Source organism: Ursus arctos, unplaced genomic scaffold, assembly GCF_023065955.2.
Source record: "Ursus arctos isolate Adak ecotype North America unplaced genomic scaffold, UrsArc2.0 scaffold_10, whole genome shotgun sequence".
NCBI classification, from domain to species: domain Eukaryota; kingdom Metazoa; phylum Chordata; class Mammalia; order Carnivora; family Ursidae; genus Ursus; species Ursus arctos.
The window spans coordinates 69,075,851-69,093,255 of record NW_026622764.1 but is presented as its reverse complement, the minus strand read 5'-3'; the positions used below and the strand labels follow the sequence as shown (position 1 = coordinate 69,093,255).

The 17,405-nt window shown below is 35.2% G+C and overlaps 1 protein-coding gene across 1 annotated transcript in view; it reads right to left on the bottom strand.

The window, feature by feature from the left end:
• Window positions 1–415: 415 nt before the first annotated feature.
• UBL3 (ubiquitin like 3) overlaps window positions 416–17,405 on the bottom strand; it is a 68,507-nt gene continuing 51,517 nt past the window's right edge. Inside the window, exons 2-5 of the mRNA XM_026493074.4 lie at window positions 11,442–11,550; window positions 7,487–7,573; window positions 3,653–3,730; window positions 416–3,346 (exon numbers count right to left, since the gene is read on the bottom strand). Coding sequence (XP_026348859.1) covers window positions 3,294–3,346; window positions 3,653–3,730; window positions 7,487–7,573; window positions 11,442–11,550 — 327 coding nt within the window. The 3' untranslated portion in view covers window positions 416–3,293. The remainder of the gene's footprint in view (window positions 3,347–3,652; window positions 3,731–7,486; window positions 7,574–11,441; window positions 11,551–17,405) is intronic.

Here is a 17,405-nt window from a genome sequence, read left to right as displayed (position 1 = left end):
GCCAAGAAGCCCACTGACCCCAGGCCAGGAGACCTTGCTTAGACAGCAGCCAGCGGCCTGCAGTTCTGTTTCGGCCAAAATTCTAGGTTATATACTCCTCTCTCAAGCCCTCCACCCCCCGCCGTTTTCTGTTCAGCTAACGAGTGACTCTATTACAAAATGGTAATGGAAAAAAACTGAAGACATGCCTGTGACAATGCCCATAAGGACGGAGTGAAGGCATGCTAAATTCTGATTGGTCATTTCTCTTTGATTTTGGCTAAAATGAAAGAATAAAGGCTGGCGCAGTGTGATTTTACTGGAGAATGTAATCAAATAAATTGAAGAGGAAAAAAGAGAAAAGCAGTAGAGACAAAGAACAGGGAAATACACCAAAATTACAAATAGAAGTCGTTTAAAAGAAGAAAATATTCTACAACAGATGAAGAAAGTTTTAATTTCTTTTCACATTAAACATTGTTTACACAATCAGCTAACAGAAATTACTGCAACATTGGTCAAGATGACATAAAACTAAGGATAAATGTTTGTTATGAGAAAACCTCATTTAATGTGACTGGCGATGTTAGATATTCTACTTTTCATGATAGGATAAGATACAACCTATCTTGAACAGAAAGCAAATAATTCAGATCAAGGAGACATGCTGAGGTTTTAATAAAGAAGAAAAGCTTTGCCTCTTCCAGAACACTTAACAAAGTCGAGGATAATTTAGGTAAAAGAGGTGAGTTAGATACCAAGCGCCGGGCAGGGTCACAGGCCCATAATTCAGGCTTTATTTACATTATTGGATCTATGCAGCCTTTACCTCTCGGTAAGTGAGCTGTTATTTGTGGCAGAGGGATCTTCGATAGTAGCCTTGGATATGATTAATCATATTTTAACCTCAGGCAGTCCAAGGAACTATTTTCAAAGGGATAGTTGAGTATTTTCATGGATATATTATTAAGGCATCTAAATTTTTGGTGTTTTCAGTATATAATTTTACTGCTATTTTTTTTTCCATTTTGCACAACAATGCTATCAGTAATTAAGTGACATAATTCCTTCTCTACTAATGAACCGTTTTATCCATTTTGCAAACTTTAAATTGAGGTCTTGTAAAAGGGAAATTTATAACATGGGAACACAGAAAAATATACTGAAAACCATTAGAGAATTATTTTTTAAACCATCATAAAAATTCAATCATAATTAACTGATAGTCTTTAACTTTGGAAAGACAGAAGAGTAATTAGAATTAAAATAAGTATTAAAAATAATTACCAGTAGTTTGTTTTACAAAAGAAGAATAGAGCCATAAATGGCTTAATTGCCCAATTAAGTAACTATCAGATTTCTCTTCAGTCAACACTAACAGAATTCACATTTTAGCTAGTCAACAAAGCATATAAATATTTAACAGTCGAGTACAACATTTTAGTGATAACAGAGACTGCATAATGCTATCCATTGTTGTTCTGTGCACAAATTAACCAGGTTAAATATCAAAGATACACTCTGAATACTCCTGAAATTAACAATAGAATATTAAACAAATTTCTTAAAGATTCAGAAATAAAAGTAGAAAACAAATTTTAACAAGGATGAGACGGTGCTTAAACAATAACTGACTTAATCAAGACCTTTACAATTACCACTGAAATGCACTAGGATATTTTTTTTTTAGTTTACAGAAAGAATCTATAAGTACAGGTTGCAGAAAGAAAATGTTTAGTGCTATTTACATTCGTTTTAAAACTCTGCTCTATACAAATTTAATTCTGATCAGTATGAACAATATTTTCGTAGATCTACTGCATATAAAGCCTTTCATCAAAGCACTGACAATAAAATAACCTGATTACCTTTAGACAAAGCTGACCATCTGAAACCGTTACACTGAATGTTTTTAAGGGCCATGGACACTTATAGAACATAATGTCAGCCTGCAACTTCATTTTATAAAGGCTAAAGTTATTTATATGGAATATTGTTCTATATACTACACGCCAATCTATATTTAAGTTCTATAGTTAGGTATTTTATAAGTTTTTTATTAAATATATTCTACACATATTTGTAATTTCATCCAGGAAGAATTTCTTCCCAGTGAAAAAATATAAAATCTTTTATATTTTTACAGGTTTAGATGAAACTAGCTCATGCTTTAGTGCTGTGCAAATTGTTTTAGCATATCAATTTTTAAATTATTGGTACAAAACAAAAGAATGGCATCCTTAATCATGTAATATGCCTTAAAAGTCAGCTTTTGATTTTAATTCAATTGCAAGCACTAATACCAAATGCAAACTACATAAAGAAACAAAATTAGTTACTGTGGAGAATTATTTTAATTTTAAGAATTCATCTGAACTCTAATGAATGAGTGTGACACTGGACAGTTACAGACGAGCAATAATTATGGAAAAATTCAATTTGCTGATCTTCAAATACATAAAACTGATGAGTAAATGAGGTTTTCTATTATCTCTGCACGGCAATGCAAGTCTACGAGAATGGAATTGACCCTCCCCCATTAAGGCTAGGAAGCGCACTCGCACCCCTTTTGTGCTGTGTGGACAAGCACTCGGTGACCGCGTGACTGAGGAGTGCATGTGTGAAAGGAAAAGCAATTTGTGTCATCAGCTCTCCACTGAGTGCTTTAAACAACAGGCACATTTTGTCTTTTCATTTGTTGCAGTGAAAATAGTCACACTCAGTTTTGTATTCTGTGCCAGTGCGGCCACCACGGCTGACTCTGATAGAATCCACCCAACATTTCAGTTTCTTTTCCATTTTTCCCTTTCCAGTTGGCCCACTAATTAACTTCATTAACTGCTGAGTGTTTTCCAGGGTGGAATATTGTACTTCTGAGCATTTCTAGGTGCCATAAGCCATGTTGTACATTCTGCTGATGAAGAAAATAACGTCAATCTTTTTTAGTGCAAACTATATTTGAAACACTTGATTTGTTAGTTCTGGTGATGAAAATTTCTGTGGCAGCAAAATGGCTTCCGCTAGGAAAGATAACTTGTTAACTTTGCCCCTGGAGATGGACAGCATTCAAAAACCAATATATTTTAAAACTGCTCAACATAAACAAAGATACTAGAAATAAAAAATCGTAGTGGAAAATGTTCTTGGTTCTTTTTACTTTGATGAGAGAAGATGACCGTGTTCATGAGATCATTCACTTCCATGGATTTATAGGCGGACTCATTCCTAAGGGTTTCTGAAGCAATGCTGGGTCTCTTCCGTCCCAGCAGCATGAAAGACAAAGACTACATCACAGCACACATAGCAGACAGTGTTTACAGGATTACACAACAATTACTCTCCCCAGTCTTTTCGCGATTCCTCTGACCTGGAGAAAATGCAGAAAAGCCTTGTTTAGAAAAATGCTCAAATCAGGGGGAGGGAGGAGGGGGGCATCCAAACGTAATAAGAGTTTTTTTTAATGTTCACAATTTTTTTAATTAAAAAGCGATAATTATAATTATAGCCTGTTTTAATTATAGCCTGTTTCCAGGATGTCTGGTTATTTGCTTAACAAGCTCTGTTCATAAACAATGAAAACTTCCTTTCCCTCAGAAGGTCCAAAGACACAGAACCATTTTTGAGTGCCTGTCTCCATGGCTTGAGTGAGAAGCCTCTGCAGTGTGCGGCCTACCTTGAGAGTTCGGCTCTGGCAATGTCTCTCTGGCCACCAAATGCATCACCGTTGTTTTGCCAAAAGGAAGTTTTAATGCTATGGGAAAAGCAGAAGATAGTCTGTCAACATATATACTGACCTACAGTCACTAATCAGAACTGAAACCATTTAAAGAACCGATTGCTTTTTGTAGGACCTCCTCAACAGACTGCACTTCCTACCGGTCAGAGCATCTCTTACAAAATGAAATTAGGTTCATATTATCAGAAACAACTCAGAAATTACTCTGCCCAGCTAGAGCCATTAGTCTGACACCAATATCCATACTGTTGAAGGAAGGGGACAAGAGAAAATTCGTAATTAATTAATACTGGAGATAACCTTCAGAGGAGAAAAGGAACTAAAAGAAGTTTTTGAGAATACCTTTTCTAGATTAGGGAAAAGTTTAGATTAAGAGACATTTGTTTCTGAATCTAATTATCTAATATATGCAGTCACCTAATAAAATTACTGCACTGAACAGGCCGCTATAATGTAGAAATAGAACAAACAAACTTAATTTTAAATATTTATTCTCAACCCTATATTATTCAATGAGAAAATAATTTTCTTTAAAAGGTTACTTTAAGAGAATCACTATCTTGGCATTATTAATAATCACTGTTTTCTAATCAGGTCTTAAAAGACTTATTCATAATAAAAAAATTTTTATAAAATATTTCAGACATAGAATAACATAATACACACCATGCACCCATGTACCACTTAAGCAAATACAGACATTAAGTTTCATGGTGAATCTCTTTGTTATTCTGTGTATAAAATTAAAAGCAGCCAGTATAACTAACTTATAAGGTTATTTCCATAGTTGAGATGATTTAGTTCCAACATCCAGAGCTACTTTCTCTTCACTAACTACAAACTCAAGGTGGGCTTAAGACCATTACTTAGCAAGTACGACCCTCCTGCTACCTACTTTTTAAATCTTGCTCCAAAGGATGATGGTTAACATGTAGATTAAAAAAGAGTCTTAAATATCTCCAATATTATTCATATTTCATGTAATCAAGGTGAGTTTCCATCTTATTAAAGTCGGCCAGCCATTATTTGGTCTATTCTCTCTACTCTTCAAGTTCAAATGAAGTATGATGGCCCATTAATACATGTGCTCTGATGGAATAAGAGGAGGGCCTTTTTTGGATAATCTCCCAGGGTCGATTTAACATGAAAATGCAAGCAAAACTTTATATTATAAAATTTTTCATTAAGCGTACTGGGAAAGACTGACTGAACTTAGAGTTGCATATCACTCGCCTATCATCTCCTGGACTCTAGTAAGCCAGATCCGGGTTGAAAATCACATCTCCACTACTTGCCAATGTGAGCTGAGTCATGAGCGAGTCATTTACCTGCTCCCCCGGCCTCAGTTTTCTCCACCCAAACGGAGACAGTAATTTTATCACCTGCCCTTTACAGCTGTATTGACTGAATGAAACAATCCATGGAAAGCGCTTCGTTCAGGGCTTGGCACAAAGAAAACATGCAGTAAATACTACCTCCTCATCATCATCTTTTTGAGAAAACAAGGAAGACAGAGCTCAGGAAACAGGTAAGTGAACGGAGATGTACATTTAGAGAAGTGTGGACAGGCCTGGAAAGCTGCTGAGTGGCTTACCATTTGAAACTACAAATTTGATTGATGGGGATTACTATTTTTTTTCTCCATTTGAACTTTAACTGGAAATAGCAGATATAGATGCTAACAGTACCAAAGAAGGGAAAGGAAGAAGGATACGAGAATTTCAAAGGCTTTCTTTCCCGTGGAGGTGCTTCTGCTTTCTACTATGACTCTGTACCATATCTGGAACAGGAGTTTTCTTTTTTTCTTTTAAAGATTTTATTTATTCATTTGAGAAAGAAAGCGAAACAGCAAGAGAGAGTACAAGTTGGGGGGGAGGGGCAGAGGGAGAAGAGGAGAAGCAGACTTCCCTCAGAGCAGGGAGCCCTATGCTCGGCTGGATCCCAGGACCCTGGAATCATGACCTGTGAGCAGAAGGTAGATGCTTTACCGACCGAGCCACCCAGGTGCCCCCAGAACAGGAGTTTTCAACCTCACATTAAATCATCCAGGATTTCAATTCAGTAGTAGACTGGGAGATGGGGAAAAGGGGAGGGGGGAAAGAAAGGGGGAAGGGGAGGGAAGGAAGAAGAGACCGAAAGAGAGAGAGAGGGAGGGAGAAAAGGAGGGAGAGAGACAGAGAGAGCTCTCCTCCAACTAGCCAGCATGCAGAAATCTGCATTTCAAAATAAGTATCCCGGCTGATTTCTGATTGAATGTCACAGTCTCCACCACATTTTAGGAAAGGATGAACTGCAGTGTATTGAGTGTCAAACTTGTAGCGTATCTTCTTTATCCTTAGTTAAGACTGATATCACACCTTTTCTTTAGTAGACTGAAATTCTATGGAACTAAAAGGTTATAACTCAAAAAAAGGGATTCAGGGCTATGTTTTAAGAAACTTGGTAACAAAAAAAAATTAAACCTGAAACTTACTGGAACCACAAAATTGTAAGACTGGCAAAGAATGCCCACGTCTCCAGGTTTAACCACCCACAAAATGAACCCCAGCCATGGCCTGTATGTAACCAGTAACAAGGGTTTCGCTCTTTTCCCTCAGTGGTCTATTCTTTTTTTAGGCAGCTTGACATGCTCAAATAATTCTTTCCTGTATTGAATAGTAATCTGTCTGCTTTTGATTCCCAGCTGTTGGTCCTCAGTCTAACTCAGAGCAAGTCTCAAGCCATGCAAAGCTAGCCTATGCCTTCTCCACACTAGCCATTCAAGTGTTTGAAGATGGTTACCATGACCCTGTGTACTGTCTCCTTTATTATTCACATTCAAGAACACAGGGAAACTAAAAAGAAAAACTGTGACCAAAAAAACCACATAGTTGAATGTTTTTCAATCTTTATCAAACACCCAGATATATTGATCGTTTCACTGTCGGGTTTAGAGGAAAAAAGTCAGAGTATATTTAAACAGAAATATTAAAGTAGATCACTTCATTTGCCTACAAATTTCTCATTATCAGAATATATTTGAAACACAGGTACTAAAAACGAAACAACCCTTGCTGATGGTAGAGAAGGTGCCCATAAGGGGGCACTATTGAGCTACATTTCTCCAATCACATATAAAGAGCAGTGATACCGAAGAAGTGTTGAGTGTGTGCCAAGCACTGTTCTAAGTGCTTTGAATATATAATGTAACCCTCTTAACCTAGGAGGTAGGCACTACTGTTAGCCCACTTTATCACTGAGGAAAGTTAAGTAACTTCCCCAAGATCACATAGCAGGAAGCAGTGGAGCCAGGATACAACTAGGATAACCCGGTTCTAAATCTGCTCTTTTAATGCCTACACTACGCGGTCTCTCTAACATAACTCATTTACCTTTGTTCTTCACAATGGGCAATTATAACAGAGTCAAACTCAAAACCAATTATCATAAACTTTGCCTACTTTGTGTGTCTGGCTTTAACTTAAAAATACTACATCTAATTTATATTATCCAGAAGTACAATAAAATTACATTTACAAAATAATAGGTATGGATTCCTATGTCTAATGAAATAGAGTTTATTTCATAAGGGAGTAAACACTTGTCACAGTGCTAAAATGAAATTTAACAGAATGTAGTATGTAAAAAAAGTAGAGTTACCAAAATAGGCAGAATTCGTGAGTTTGAAATAATACTTTTTTTTTGTAAGATCAGCCAACGGCATTGAAACAAACAAATGAATGCCGCTGCCATGAGTCGGACATTAAATCCCATTATAAAGGTGACTATTACCTCCTAATGTGACATTTCCATGCAGAAATCGTCCTTGATAAATAAGTCGGAGAATATTTGGACTGCTGACCTGCTCTTCTTCCCAGTCTGAAAAGAAGCAGTGACCTTGTTAGGTGTATTTCAAGACAGAGTTAAGGTATTATTGCATTGTTTATAGTCCTGAAGTTTAAAGATTAAAATGAGTGAGTTGGGAAAAATCTAATCCTAGGTAAAGAGAAATGTCACTTGAAAATTAATTACTATTTCAGGTAATTAACAGAGAATATTATAATGTTCTAATATTTCTACCTGCTAAAATATATATTTGAAGCTGGAGACAATAAGTTTAACAAAGATTTTAATATACTGATACAGAGAACAAAAAAATTATACCTCAGTAAAACTGGAGAACACAAATTTTTAAAATAACAAAAAAATTAACAATGTTTACTTTTGGATAGTATTGATTTATTACTTTGTCTTCTGAAGCCAAGTGATAAACATTACAGAAGATACAACTTTAAGTTCACTTTACCCAAAATATTCAGAAGAAGAAACCTGAAAAATAACATATATTAGAAGGTACTACACAAATATGCTAGGAAAGTACATAAAGAAAATTTAAAAAACTGGTGAGTAGAATGGGTAGAATATTTCATTTTGTGTACAACTTATGTTATAGTGAAATATGGAATACTACTCTGTTAAAATAATGATTTAAGGACACTGATACTGTGGTAGGGTACAGGGTTAGTGATTTCACTAGCTGGTAGATAGAATAATTTAAGCTCTGATTGTGACAAAGACTTGAGAATTCCATTATCATCTTTCTCAAGAATTCTTATATCATGTGTTTGTTTCCTAAAGAAGCTCCTATTATCAGGATCTGTCAATACAAGGATGAGTTTAAAATATCCTAAAGAGAAGTGACAGAAAAGAGGTAAGCAGAGCACTTTTCCTTCTGAGTGTTCAAATGATGAATGTGAATTTGATAAAAGTGTGCCTCCCACTGACTCAGCACAACAGAAATGGGACAGGAGAAATGAATCGGAGTCCCTTCTTCTCTAGCCCCTGGTGCTTTGTTTCCCAGGCCGTCCTCCCCCACTTGCATGCCTCTGTTGCCTTCTGACACAAGTGCTCCCAGGTCCCTCTTTTTCTAGAAGAAAGATCAGCTGAGCCTCTAACACTTTAGTATGGATTACTTTGAATTCACTGCTCCCAAAATTACTGTTTAATAGACTATTTCTCATCAAGAGGGAAGTGTCCATATATATAAAGACAAATGACCGTGTCTAATTCACTGGAAAAAAAATATTCTAAAAATCTTTAAGTATTTTTTTTTTTGAGATGCAAAAACCTGAAGCTACATACTTCATTATTTCATACAGTGTTGTGATTTCCACAGACTTCACTGGGTTTAATATGCTCTCTACCTTTCCCTCGCAGAGGATCTGAAATTGAGAGAGCCCTACAGTAGAATAATGCTTTAAGGAGGAATTTCAGCAACTAGTAACATATATTTAGTGGGTATTTTTTTGGACCTCTGAGCTGGTAAGACCTATTCCACCAATAACTATATTCCACTAAACTGCCTAAGAGTAGACCAAGGAAAACTCTTTCCAAAAATATATTGCACCAAGTGTTTTCTTCTACTGATTTAATATTTACTATACTTTCATTATTAGCACCAACAAATATTTACATTTGCTGACCTATTATGAGATAAAATGTAGAACCAAATTGCTAACTTAAATTTTTTAGATAAAATAAAAATTGATTTGTATTCATTTTTATTCCCTGCATTGTCTAAAATGGCTGGGTAGAAGAGGCAAACTTAGGAAATGCTGGGCTCAAAAACTGTGTGTGAAAATAAGTAATGTGGGATTGATGCAATCAATTTCCAACGCTGGTAGATGGCTGGTTCATTCATTTGGGACACTATTTATGGCAAACACCTGTACTTCACTCCTGCCTTCGGTTACTATTAATCAGGATTTTTAAGGAATTAAAAGTAATTTTAATATCTAAGTCAAACAATTATGAAGGTAAAAGTACTTTTTTCCCCCACAAGTTATAATGCTGCCCCCCAAAAATAAATTTTTGAAAGGAACTGCCCTTTTTTGTATTTTCTACAATACCACAGGTGTCAAAACCGATCTTTGCCCTCTCTTCCCAAAATCACAAAAGTAACCTCCTAGGTCATATTTAGTAGAACATCACTATTAGGTATTTAAAAATGCTTTTCCTAGTGATAGTTACTGTCGCACCTGGCTATGAGGAAAATCCCATATTCTAAGAGCCCCAAGTTTAGTCTGCTTCAGCTTTTCTGAAATTCCTTCTTACCTTACCTCCAACCTTTTGCTTTAGTCCCTGCCTGATTTAGGAACTAACATTGACTAGTCCCTTGGTTTTCAATGGAAGAAAGATCCAGTCATTTGAAAGTATTTGTCCAAATCAGTGTTTCTTAAATGCATGTCTATGAATCCTGAGTTCACGAACGATAGAGCCATGTTCTTAGGTTCTGAAAGTCCTCCTTAAGAATTTTTAAATCGTGTTTTCATTTTAATGATAATCTGGAAGAGATTATCTAGATATTTCAAATAATCACCTTATAACCAAGTACAGTCTTGGGATTTATTGCCCACATATGCAGTTTATGATTGTACTGGCGCCAAGCAGTACTTTTTAATAGTCAAGAGGCGAATAAGAACAGAACAGAGGTTGACTAAATACATAAACAATGCATTCGTGCTAAAGTGAAGGCTAACTGACAGCTGCGTACACTGTGTGAATGAAGGTTTTGTGGTGAATCTGCAGGTAACTGGGTCCTCATACAGCAAGCAGGAGCACAGGGATGCCAAACTCAACAGTACTACATTCATGGTGCAAGCAGTGAGCTGCTTTTAGCAAAAATATATCATCTGACACTAATGTTGTTAATTTGAACATTATTGCTTTTAGAGTTACATTTGCATTTTTTTAGATCTGTTTTAGTTTTATGGTTGTGTATGAGTTAATAAGGATAAAGCATCTTAATTGGGTTTTATGTTTTCAACTCTAAAAAAAAAACCACTGTAATAAAAATAATTTAAGTCAGCACTAGGAAATCTACAAGAATTTTTTCCTCTACAGGAGTTCCATATATTATTTAAGGTTGAGAAACACTGATCTGATTGATTCATTTTGAATACACTGGGTTCTTTGATGAAATGAGTCTTGTCCTTTAAAAGTCCAAATTGCTTTGGCTAGTAAAATTAAGTTAAATCAGCTGAAACATTCATATTACTATAATACATGCCCTAAAAAGGACAAAGATGACTTCGGGAAAGTTCAAAGGAAAAACCACAAGCTAAATTTTCACTTTAGGATGGCAAGACAAAGCCTTATTACCTGGAAAAGAATCAGAGAAAGGAAGGAATACCGTTCCCCAACTCCCTCAAATTTTGTTTGTCATGGATACTACTAGCTTGAAAATGCAATGCATAAATGGATTTTATACCTTCTCGCTCTTGTAGTTCAGAGGACACATGAAGTGACATGAATTAGAAATTAACTTCGTGTCAAACTCAATTTTAAATAGGTTATAGATAGACCAATGAGAATGCATTGTAATTTGTTAAAAAGAGTTTTTCTTTCCTTTTACTTTGTGTTTTGGGATAAACAGATTTACTGATATGAAAGTTGTGTGCATGTGTTAGCTACTTTGTGTTTTTCTTTCAAAAAACACTTTTCATTCACATTAAAAGGGTTCTAAGGCAAGGACAGATTTTGCATACTGGCTCCTTCCCTATGCCAAGAGGTTAGCTGAAGAACAAAATCTAGGGCTGGATACAGTGCGCCTTCCCCTTTAACTGTCAAGACTAATGCCTCAATTATTTGTTTTTCTTTTAAATCTTTACAACTTTTTCAAAATGTTTGTGAAACAAGATAGGGTATAAAGAATTAACATTCATTCTCAAGAGAAAACACCACTCACCCATTGGCCAATTGTCATACACATGCTTTGCAATGTCAGAAGCAGAATCATTAGGAGAAAACAGGAACTCTTTTGTTTTCCCGCTTACCAAGATGAGGCGCAAATTTATCTGAAAGAAGACAAGGATTCTTTTAATATAAATCTTGAAATTTTGAAAGTAAAAAAATGACTCCTAGGCTTTTCATTTCAATCACACTCTAAATTATTACCAATGCCATTTTCTGGTTTTTATTTATTTAAATTTTTATGAAGACTTTTTTTTTTAAAAGAATGAGAATTTGCCATATGACTTCATTTCCATTATTTAATATATATAGGGGGGCGGATATGTTTGCCTTAATAAACAAACAGAGGAAAACCAAAATTCATTATGCTTTTATATTTAACTACTCCAACAATGTTCAGAGTTGGACTTTATAGGTTATCACTATTACTTTAATATACATATTTTCCACTGAAAAACTAACAAAAGTGGTGACGCTACAGGTCACATCACTAAACAGAAGAAAAATTTAGTTGATGAGCTCCTTAGAAAAAATAAAGGGGAAACAATAAATTATATATAACTTTCTATCCTACAAAAATTATTCAAACCTAAACAAATTAACTAGAAACAAGAAAGAACTTATCAAGGTTAAAGGAAGAATCGATAATAGTCGTTATGTTAAACCCAAATGCATGATCATTTATTTTGGGAGGGCAGACGAGGAGCTGTGTGTGACAAAGGACATAGATTCAACCTCAGTGAATAACCTAAGGTAAGTAATGGAATTAAAATTTTTGAGGTCCAATGAATTTACATTTACAAGTAAATATGTTTGTTTATACCTTTTGTAAAACATTTCTAAATGTTCACTTCTTAATTTTTTTCTCTATCCATAATTAACTTGATTTTATTTTTAAAAACCATGACATCACTCATTTCCCTGTAAATTACAGAAATGCAAGCGGAATTTTCTATACTTCTGGGCCTCTCTTAAGAGAGCAAATAAGACCTTCCCAAAAGTTGGGTCTAATCCAGAGCTGAGTCCTGGGACTAGCCCAGCTTCTTTATATATAAAGAACAGAGAATGTCATTGTACCAGTTTGAATTGTGCCTGGTCCCAGGTTAGCCAAGCTCTCTTCTTCAGTTACCAATACTTTTTTCTTCCAAAAAAAATACCAGAACATCTTTAAGATGGCCAAGTCTGAAATGAATAAATTGGTGCCTACCACAGCACCGTTTAGAGAGACCAGGTCACTGATTCACTATCTACCACCAACACGGCCAACGCCATTCCCAGTGCCTCAGCACTTTGAAAATGTACCTAAAGTTATAAAATATCTCCTTTAGAAAAATGCTAAGCATACAATTCCTCATTTACTGGGATGTGACTGGATCCCATATTAGATGGAGGAGAACTAGATTCCATACTAAAAATTATATTCTAACTGTATGTGCATTATATTTCCATAAAAAGCTTTTTAGAAGATAAAAGAAAAAGAAATCTATACTCCAGGTGAAACACTCTTTCTGCATGTCCAGTAAGAATTTCTTGCTGCCTTTCTTAACCAGAATGAGATCTGAAATTAGACCAAAGAGTGTTATACGGGAAGAGATCTGATAAAATCCTACTGCTGTAAATAAGTAATACAATCCAGAAACTTAAGTTCCATCTGAACAAAATTCAAGTAATTTTGTAAGAATGATTAAATTTTAAGAAAGCACCACTATTTCCTATAACAAATAAGTAATGAGTGATTCTTAAAGCAAGGAATGCAGTATCTCTACAATATGAATTTTAGTTCTCAGATATACACCACTATTTATAGCTGTCTCTTTGTATGTGAATATTGATAAATACATACTATATACTTTGAATTTATATGGAATCCTTTAATGGCTTCATATTATTGTATAAGGGTCCTTTAGTCATTAATGCCCAAGAAATTATGCCCCTCATAATGGTTCAGCCACATGTGCTTGTTTCATGAGAAAAAAAATATAATTAAAATTGAGATTCCTAAGAGTCATGTAAATGATATGAATCTTTTTCTCAGAATCATCTTTTAAGTTTAAAATTAATTTCTATTGGGTTTTCATTCAAATTATAATATTTAAAACAAAAGGAAAAGGGGGGAGACTTAATTCTTCAAATCTGCAAAGACAATGCCAAGGCGTACTTCAGATTTTCCCTACTATCCATCAATATGGAAATGGAAAAATATATGACGGTATACCCTTACTATGGAAATCTGTAGTTATTAAACAACAGGAGGTATAGATCTATATGATTTGACATGCAAAGGTGTCCACAATATATTAAACTAAATAATAAACACACCCTCACACCATAAATGGGTTCATGGAGCAAAGTTCCCAGCATTTCTTATTTTAAAACTAATATATATCACTGTCACCAGCAAATGGATATTTCACTTTTGCATTTCAAAATCAATGGTCTAAAGAATTTATGTGCATCTGAATTTTCAGAATGTTGGAAACTTGGCTTCTGGCTGTGTTGGACAGGTTTAAAAACATTTTTTTTTTTCATGTTTACAGGGGGACACAAACTTTTAAGTTTGACACAGACCCTACCGATCCCTACTTATTCACACTAGCCTGCTTCATACACTTCTGATACCTGCCTGGCCCCAGAAGACATTAAGGTTTGTAACTCACGGTAGAGCTCTGGGCTATAAAGTCAGAATGAGATGCAAGGTAAGATTTCAAAATCTACTGAGAACCTAATCAACCCTCTGGGTAGGAAAAAAGAAAATATGAAATCTCCAAGTCTATAAATACATAAATCTCAGAAATCATCAAATATTACATTTAAAGCTATCTAAAACTGGTAACAGTTAAAGACTGCTTCGAGAAGGAAGTTTATGTCCCAAATTAAGAATAACAGCAATAAACCCACAAACTTAAGTTGCTGAGTAAAGTAAAACGATGCCTGAAACACTTCTGGTGCCTGGTACAGGAGCCGGTATATAGTAGGTGCTCAATATTTGCTGATGGACTAATATTTCAGTTTCTTTAGTTTCAGTATATAAGTGGAAATGTAGACTGGAAAGGTCAGCACTAAGATTCAAATGAAGGCTTCAGCATTCTGGGCATTTTATCAACTGGCAGTGTGGTATGCAGAATGGGAATGGGGGGCACCTAGGTGGCTCAGTTGGTCAAAGGGTCTGACTCTCAACTTCGGCTCCGGTCATGATCTCAGGGTGGTGAGACAGAGCCTGGCATCGGGCTCCTTGCTCAAGGGGGACTCCGCCTGAGATTCTCTCTCTCCCTCTCCCCCCTCTCTAAAAATAATAAATAAAATAAATCATTAAAAAAAAGAAGAATGGGAATGGTTAAATAATCATTTTTTGGTAGTCATATGGACATGTGGATAGTTCCAACATGTAAATACCTCAGTGCTTAATTTGTCAGGCCCTGGATCCTGTCAGTAACATGCCACAGTTTATATAAATGCTACCATTTAGTAAGGCATTTTCAAAGGTAAAATTAATTCTGATTGTACCTAATTTTCAAATGAAGCTAAAGACTGGGTTATTGATATGGAAGATTAATGGATGAGTCTGGACTTGTTCCTATGTCTATCTCTGTGTGACAACCTTGCTCCTAGACTGGAAGCAACATCTGCCCCAGTATATAGGCAAGTGTATCTTAGGGCTGTAACACCAAAGGAGGAAAACACTACATTTCCACGTCTTCTTTAGAAAAAATCTTGAAAGCAATCACCCAGATAAACATCTGGATACACAGGTTGGTCAGCAGTTATTTATTCCTATATCATAGTAAGAAGTTTCTCAAGCTTATTCGGATAAATAATAATGTCAATTATAGCTCCTCTCAGTAAATGTATGGCAATTCCTATAAATGGGAGCTAGTTTCCTTTAAAAGATTATGTTCCATGTATTTAAATATTTATTAATGAAAGATCTTTTTACTTCTTTGAAGCCATGCTAAGTCAATCTATAAAATACCTTAAAAGAACTTTTGCTTGTGGGGTACTAGAATTCTTGACACACTGACAATGGATTAAAAAACAACTCTTATTTACAGCTTAAAATGTGATGCACTACCTGTACATAACTTGTCTAAAAATAAAACTTAATCAGGACTCCAAATGACTTGATATGAGATGGAGCTCCTATTATGTAATAAAATTCCCAAAGGATGGTGTTCAGATCATTCAAATGAATGATACATTTCATAGTTACTTTTGAGGCAAAACAAATCCAAACAAGACTCCTAGTGAGGTAGCAACCTTAATCATTTCCTGTAAGGCCAATGGAAATGACAGGAACTCTTCTACGCATGTAATTTCAGGTTTAAAAAAAAAAAGTTTTTAGTCAAATTGCCATCTCTATTTGTCAGATTATAACAATTTAGACAAATCTCGTCTAGAATTTAATTCACACAACAATTTGTTTTCAACTTGTCAGGATGAAAAAGGAGGAAGAAAACAGGGAGAATGGAAGATGGAATTAACTGAAATGGTCTTTGGAAGTAAAATAGACACGTATGGAGGTGGACCGTGCCCTTGAAAAGAAATAGGACTGTCTTCTACCAAGAGATGAACAGGCTGATCAGAAAAGGAATTCTGCTCCCCCCCCTTGCTTGTGAGTTCTCTCTGTCAAATAAATAAATAAAATCTAAAAAAAAAAAGGAAGGAAGGAAGGCAGAAAAGGAATTCCCAACTTCTCCTCTGAGTCTCCGAAGATTAAAATGAGTACTGAGGTATTCTACTTCACATTCGAGTGAAGAACCTTCTTGCCTTTGTAGTTAGTGCTCATTCCTGCCTTTTTTGCTAAAGGGCAAGCCCAAGTGGCCAGTGGAAAGATGTTAGACTTTCATTGCAAGCCACTTTTTAAAAGCTCTCAGTTTATCTCAAGGGGATTATACAGAGTAAATAAAGCCAAACCCAAACGGTTACATACGATTCCAAATATATAATATTCTTGAAATGACAAAACTACGGAATGGAGAACAGGTTAGTTAGTGATAGCAAGGTTTTAGGAAGAGGGAAGGGGGGAGGGGTGGCTGTATCTATAAAAGGGAAGCACAAGGGATGCCTGTGGTGGAACTGCTCTGTCTCTTACTGTGCTGAGTGGTCACATGAATCTGTACATGCGATCAAACTGCACAGAACTAAATGCAACACACACACACAAGTGCATGAAAAACTGGAGAAATCTGAATGAAGTCTGTGGATTTTATCAGTGTCAGTTTCCTGCTGTGAGGCTCTACGACACTTATGTAAGATGACCCAGGTGAAGGGCATATGGGATTTCTCTGTACTATTTCTTATAACGAGTGCATGTGAATCTGCAATATCTCCAAATAAGATTTTTTTAAAAACTAGCGCTCAACTTGCTAAAAATTTATATGGTATTGTATGTCTGTCTTATTTTTACTTGCATTTGAAGATAAATAATGCTTTTTAAAAAATAACATTGTATGAAAATAGCTACTTGATCTAGAAAAAAGTGTATGAGTCTATCAGTGACTTATTTTAAGACGATGTATACATTTTAAAATAGATAAACATATTTTCTTGTTCCTAGAGTTATGGATTTGTAAATGGCATATTTTGAATTTTTGCTAAACATTACAGAAAAATGGAATGAGGGAGAAATGTGCTCATTTTTTTTTTTTTACATAGGGCTGATTTAAAACAAATTATTCAAACAATTGCAGTGCCAAAATATGGTACGCATATATTTCATAAATTTTCTTTTAGTTGTTCATTTATTCAAACATTTTCTGAAACAGACACTGTGCTTGGTACCTGCATTACAAAAGATTTAATATGAAATCCCTTGAGGATTTTGTAACCTTGAAGCTATGAGAGAGACATAAAAACATAATTATGGGGGAGGGGGTAGCCAGGATATAAAATTTTAAGTGCTCATAAATATTAGCTGAATGAATTTTTAAAACAATAGAAGGAGAACCTGTGAGTCTGACAT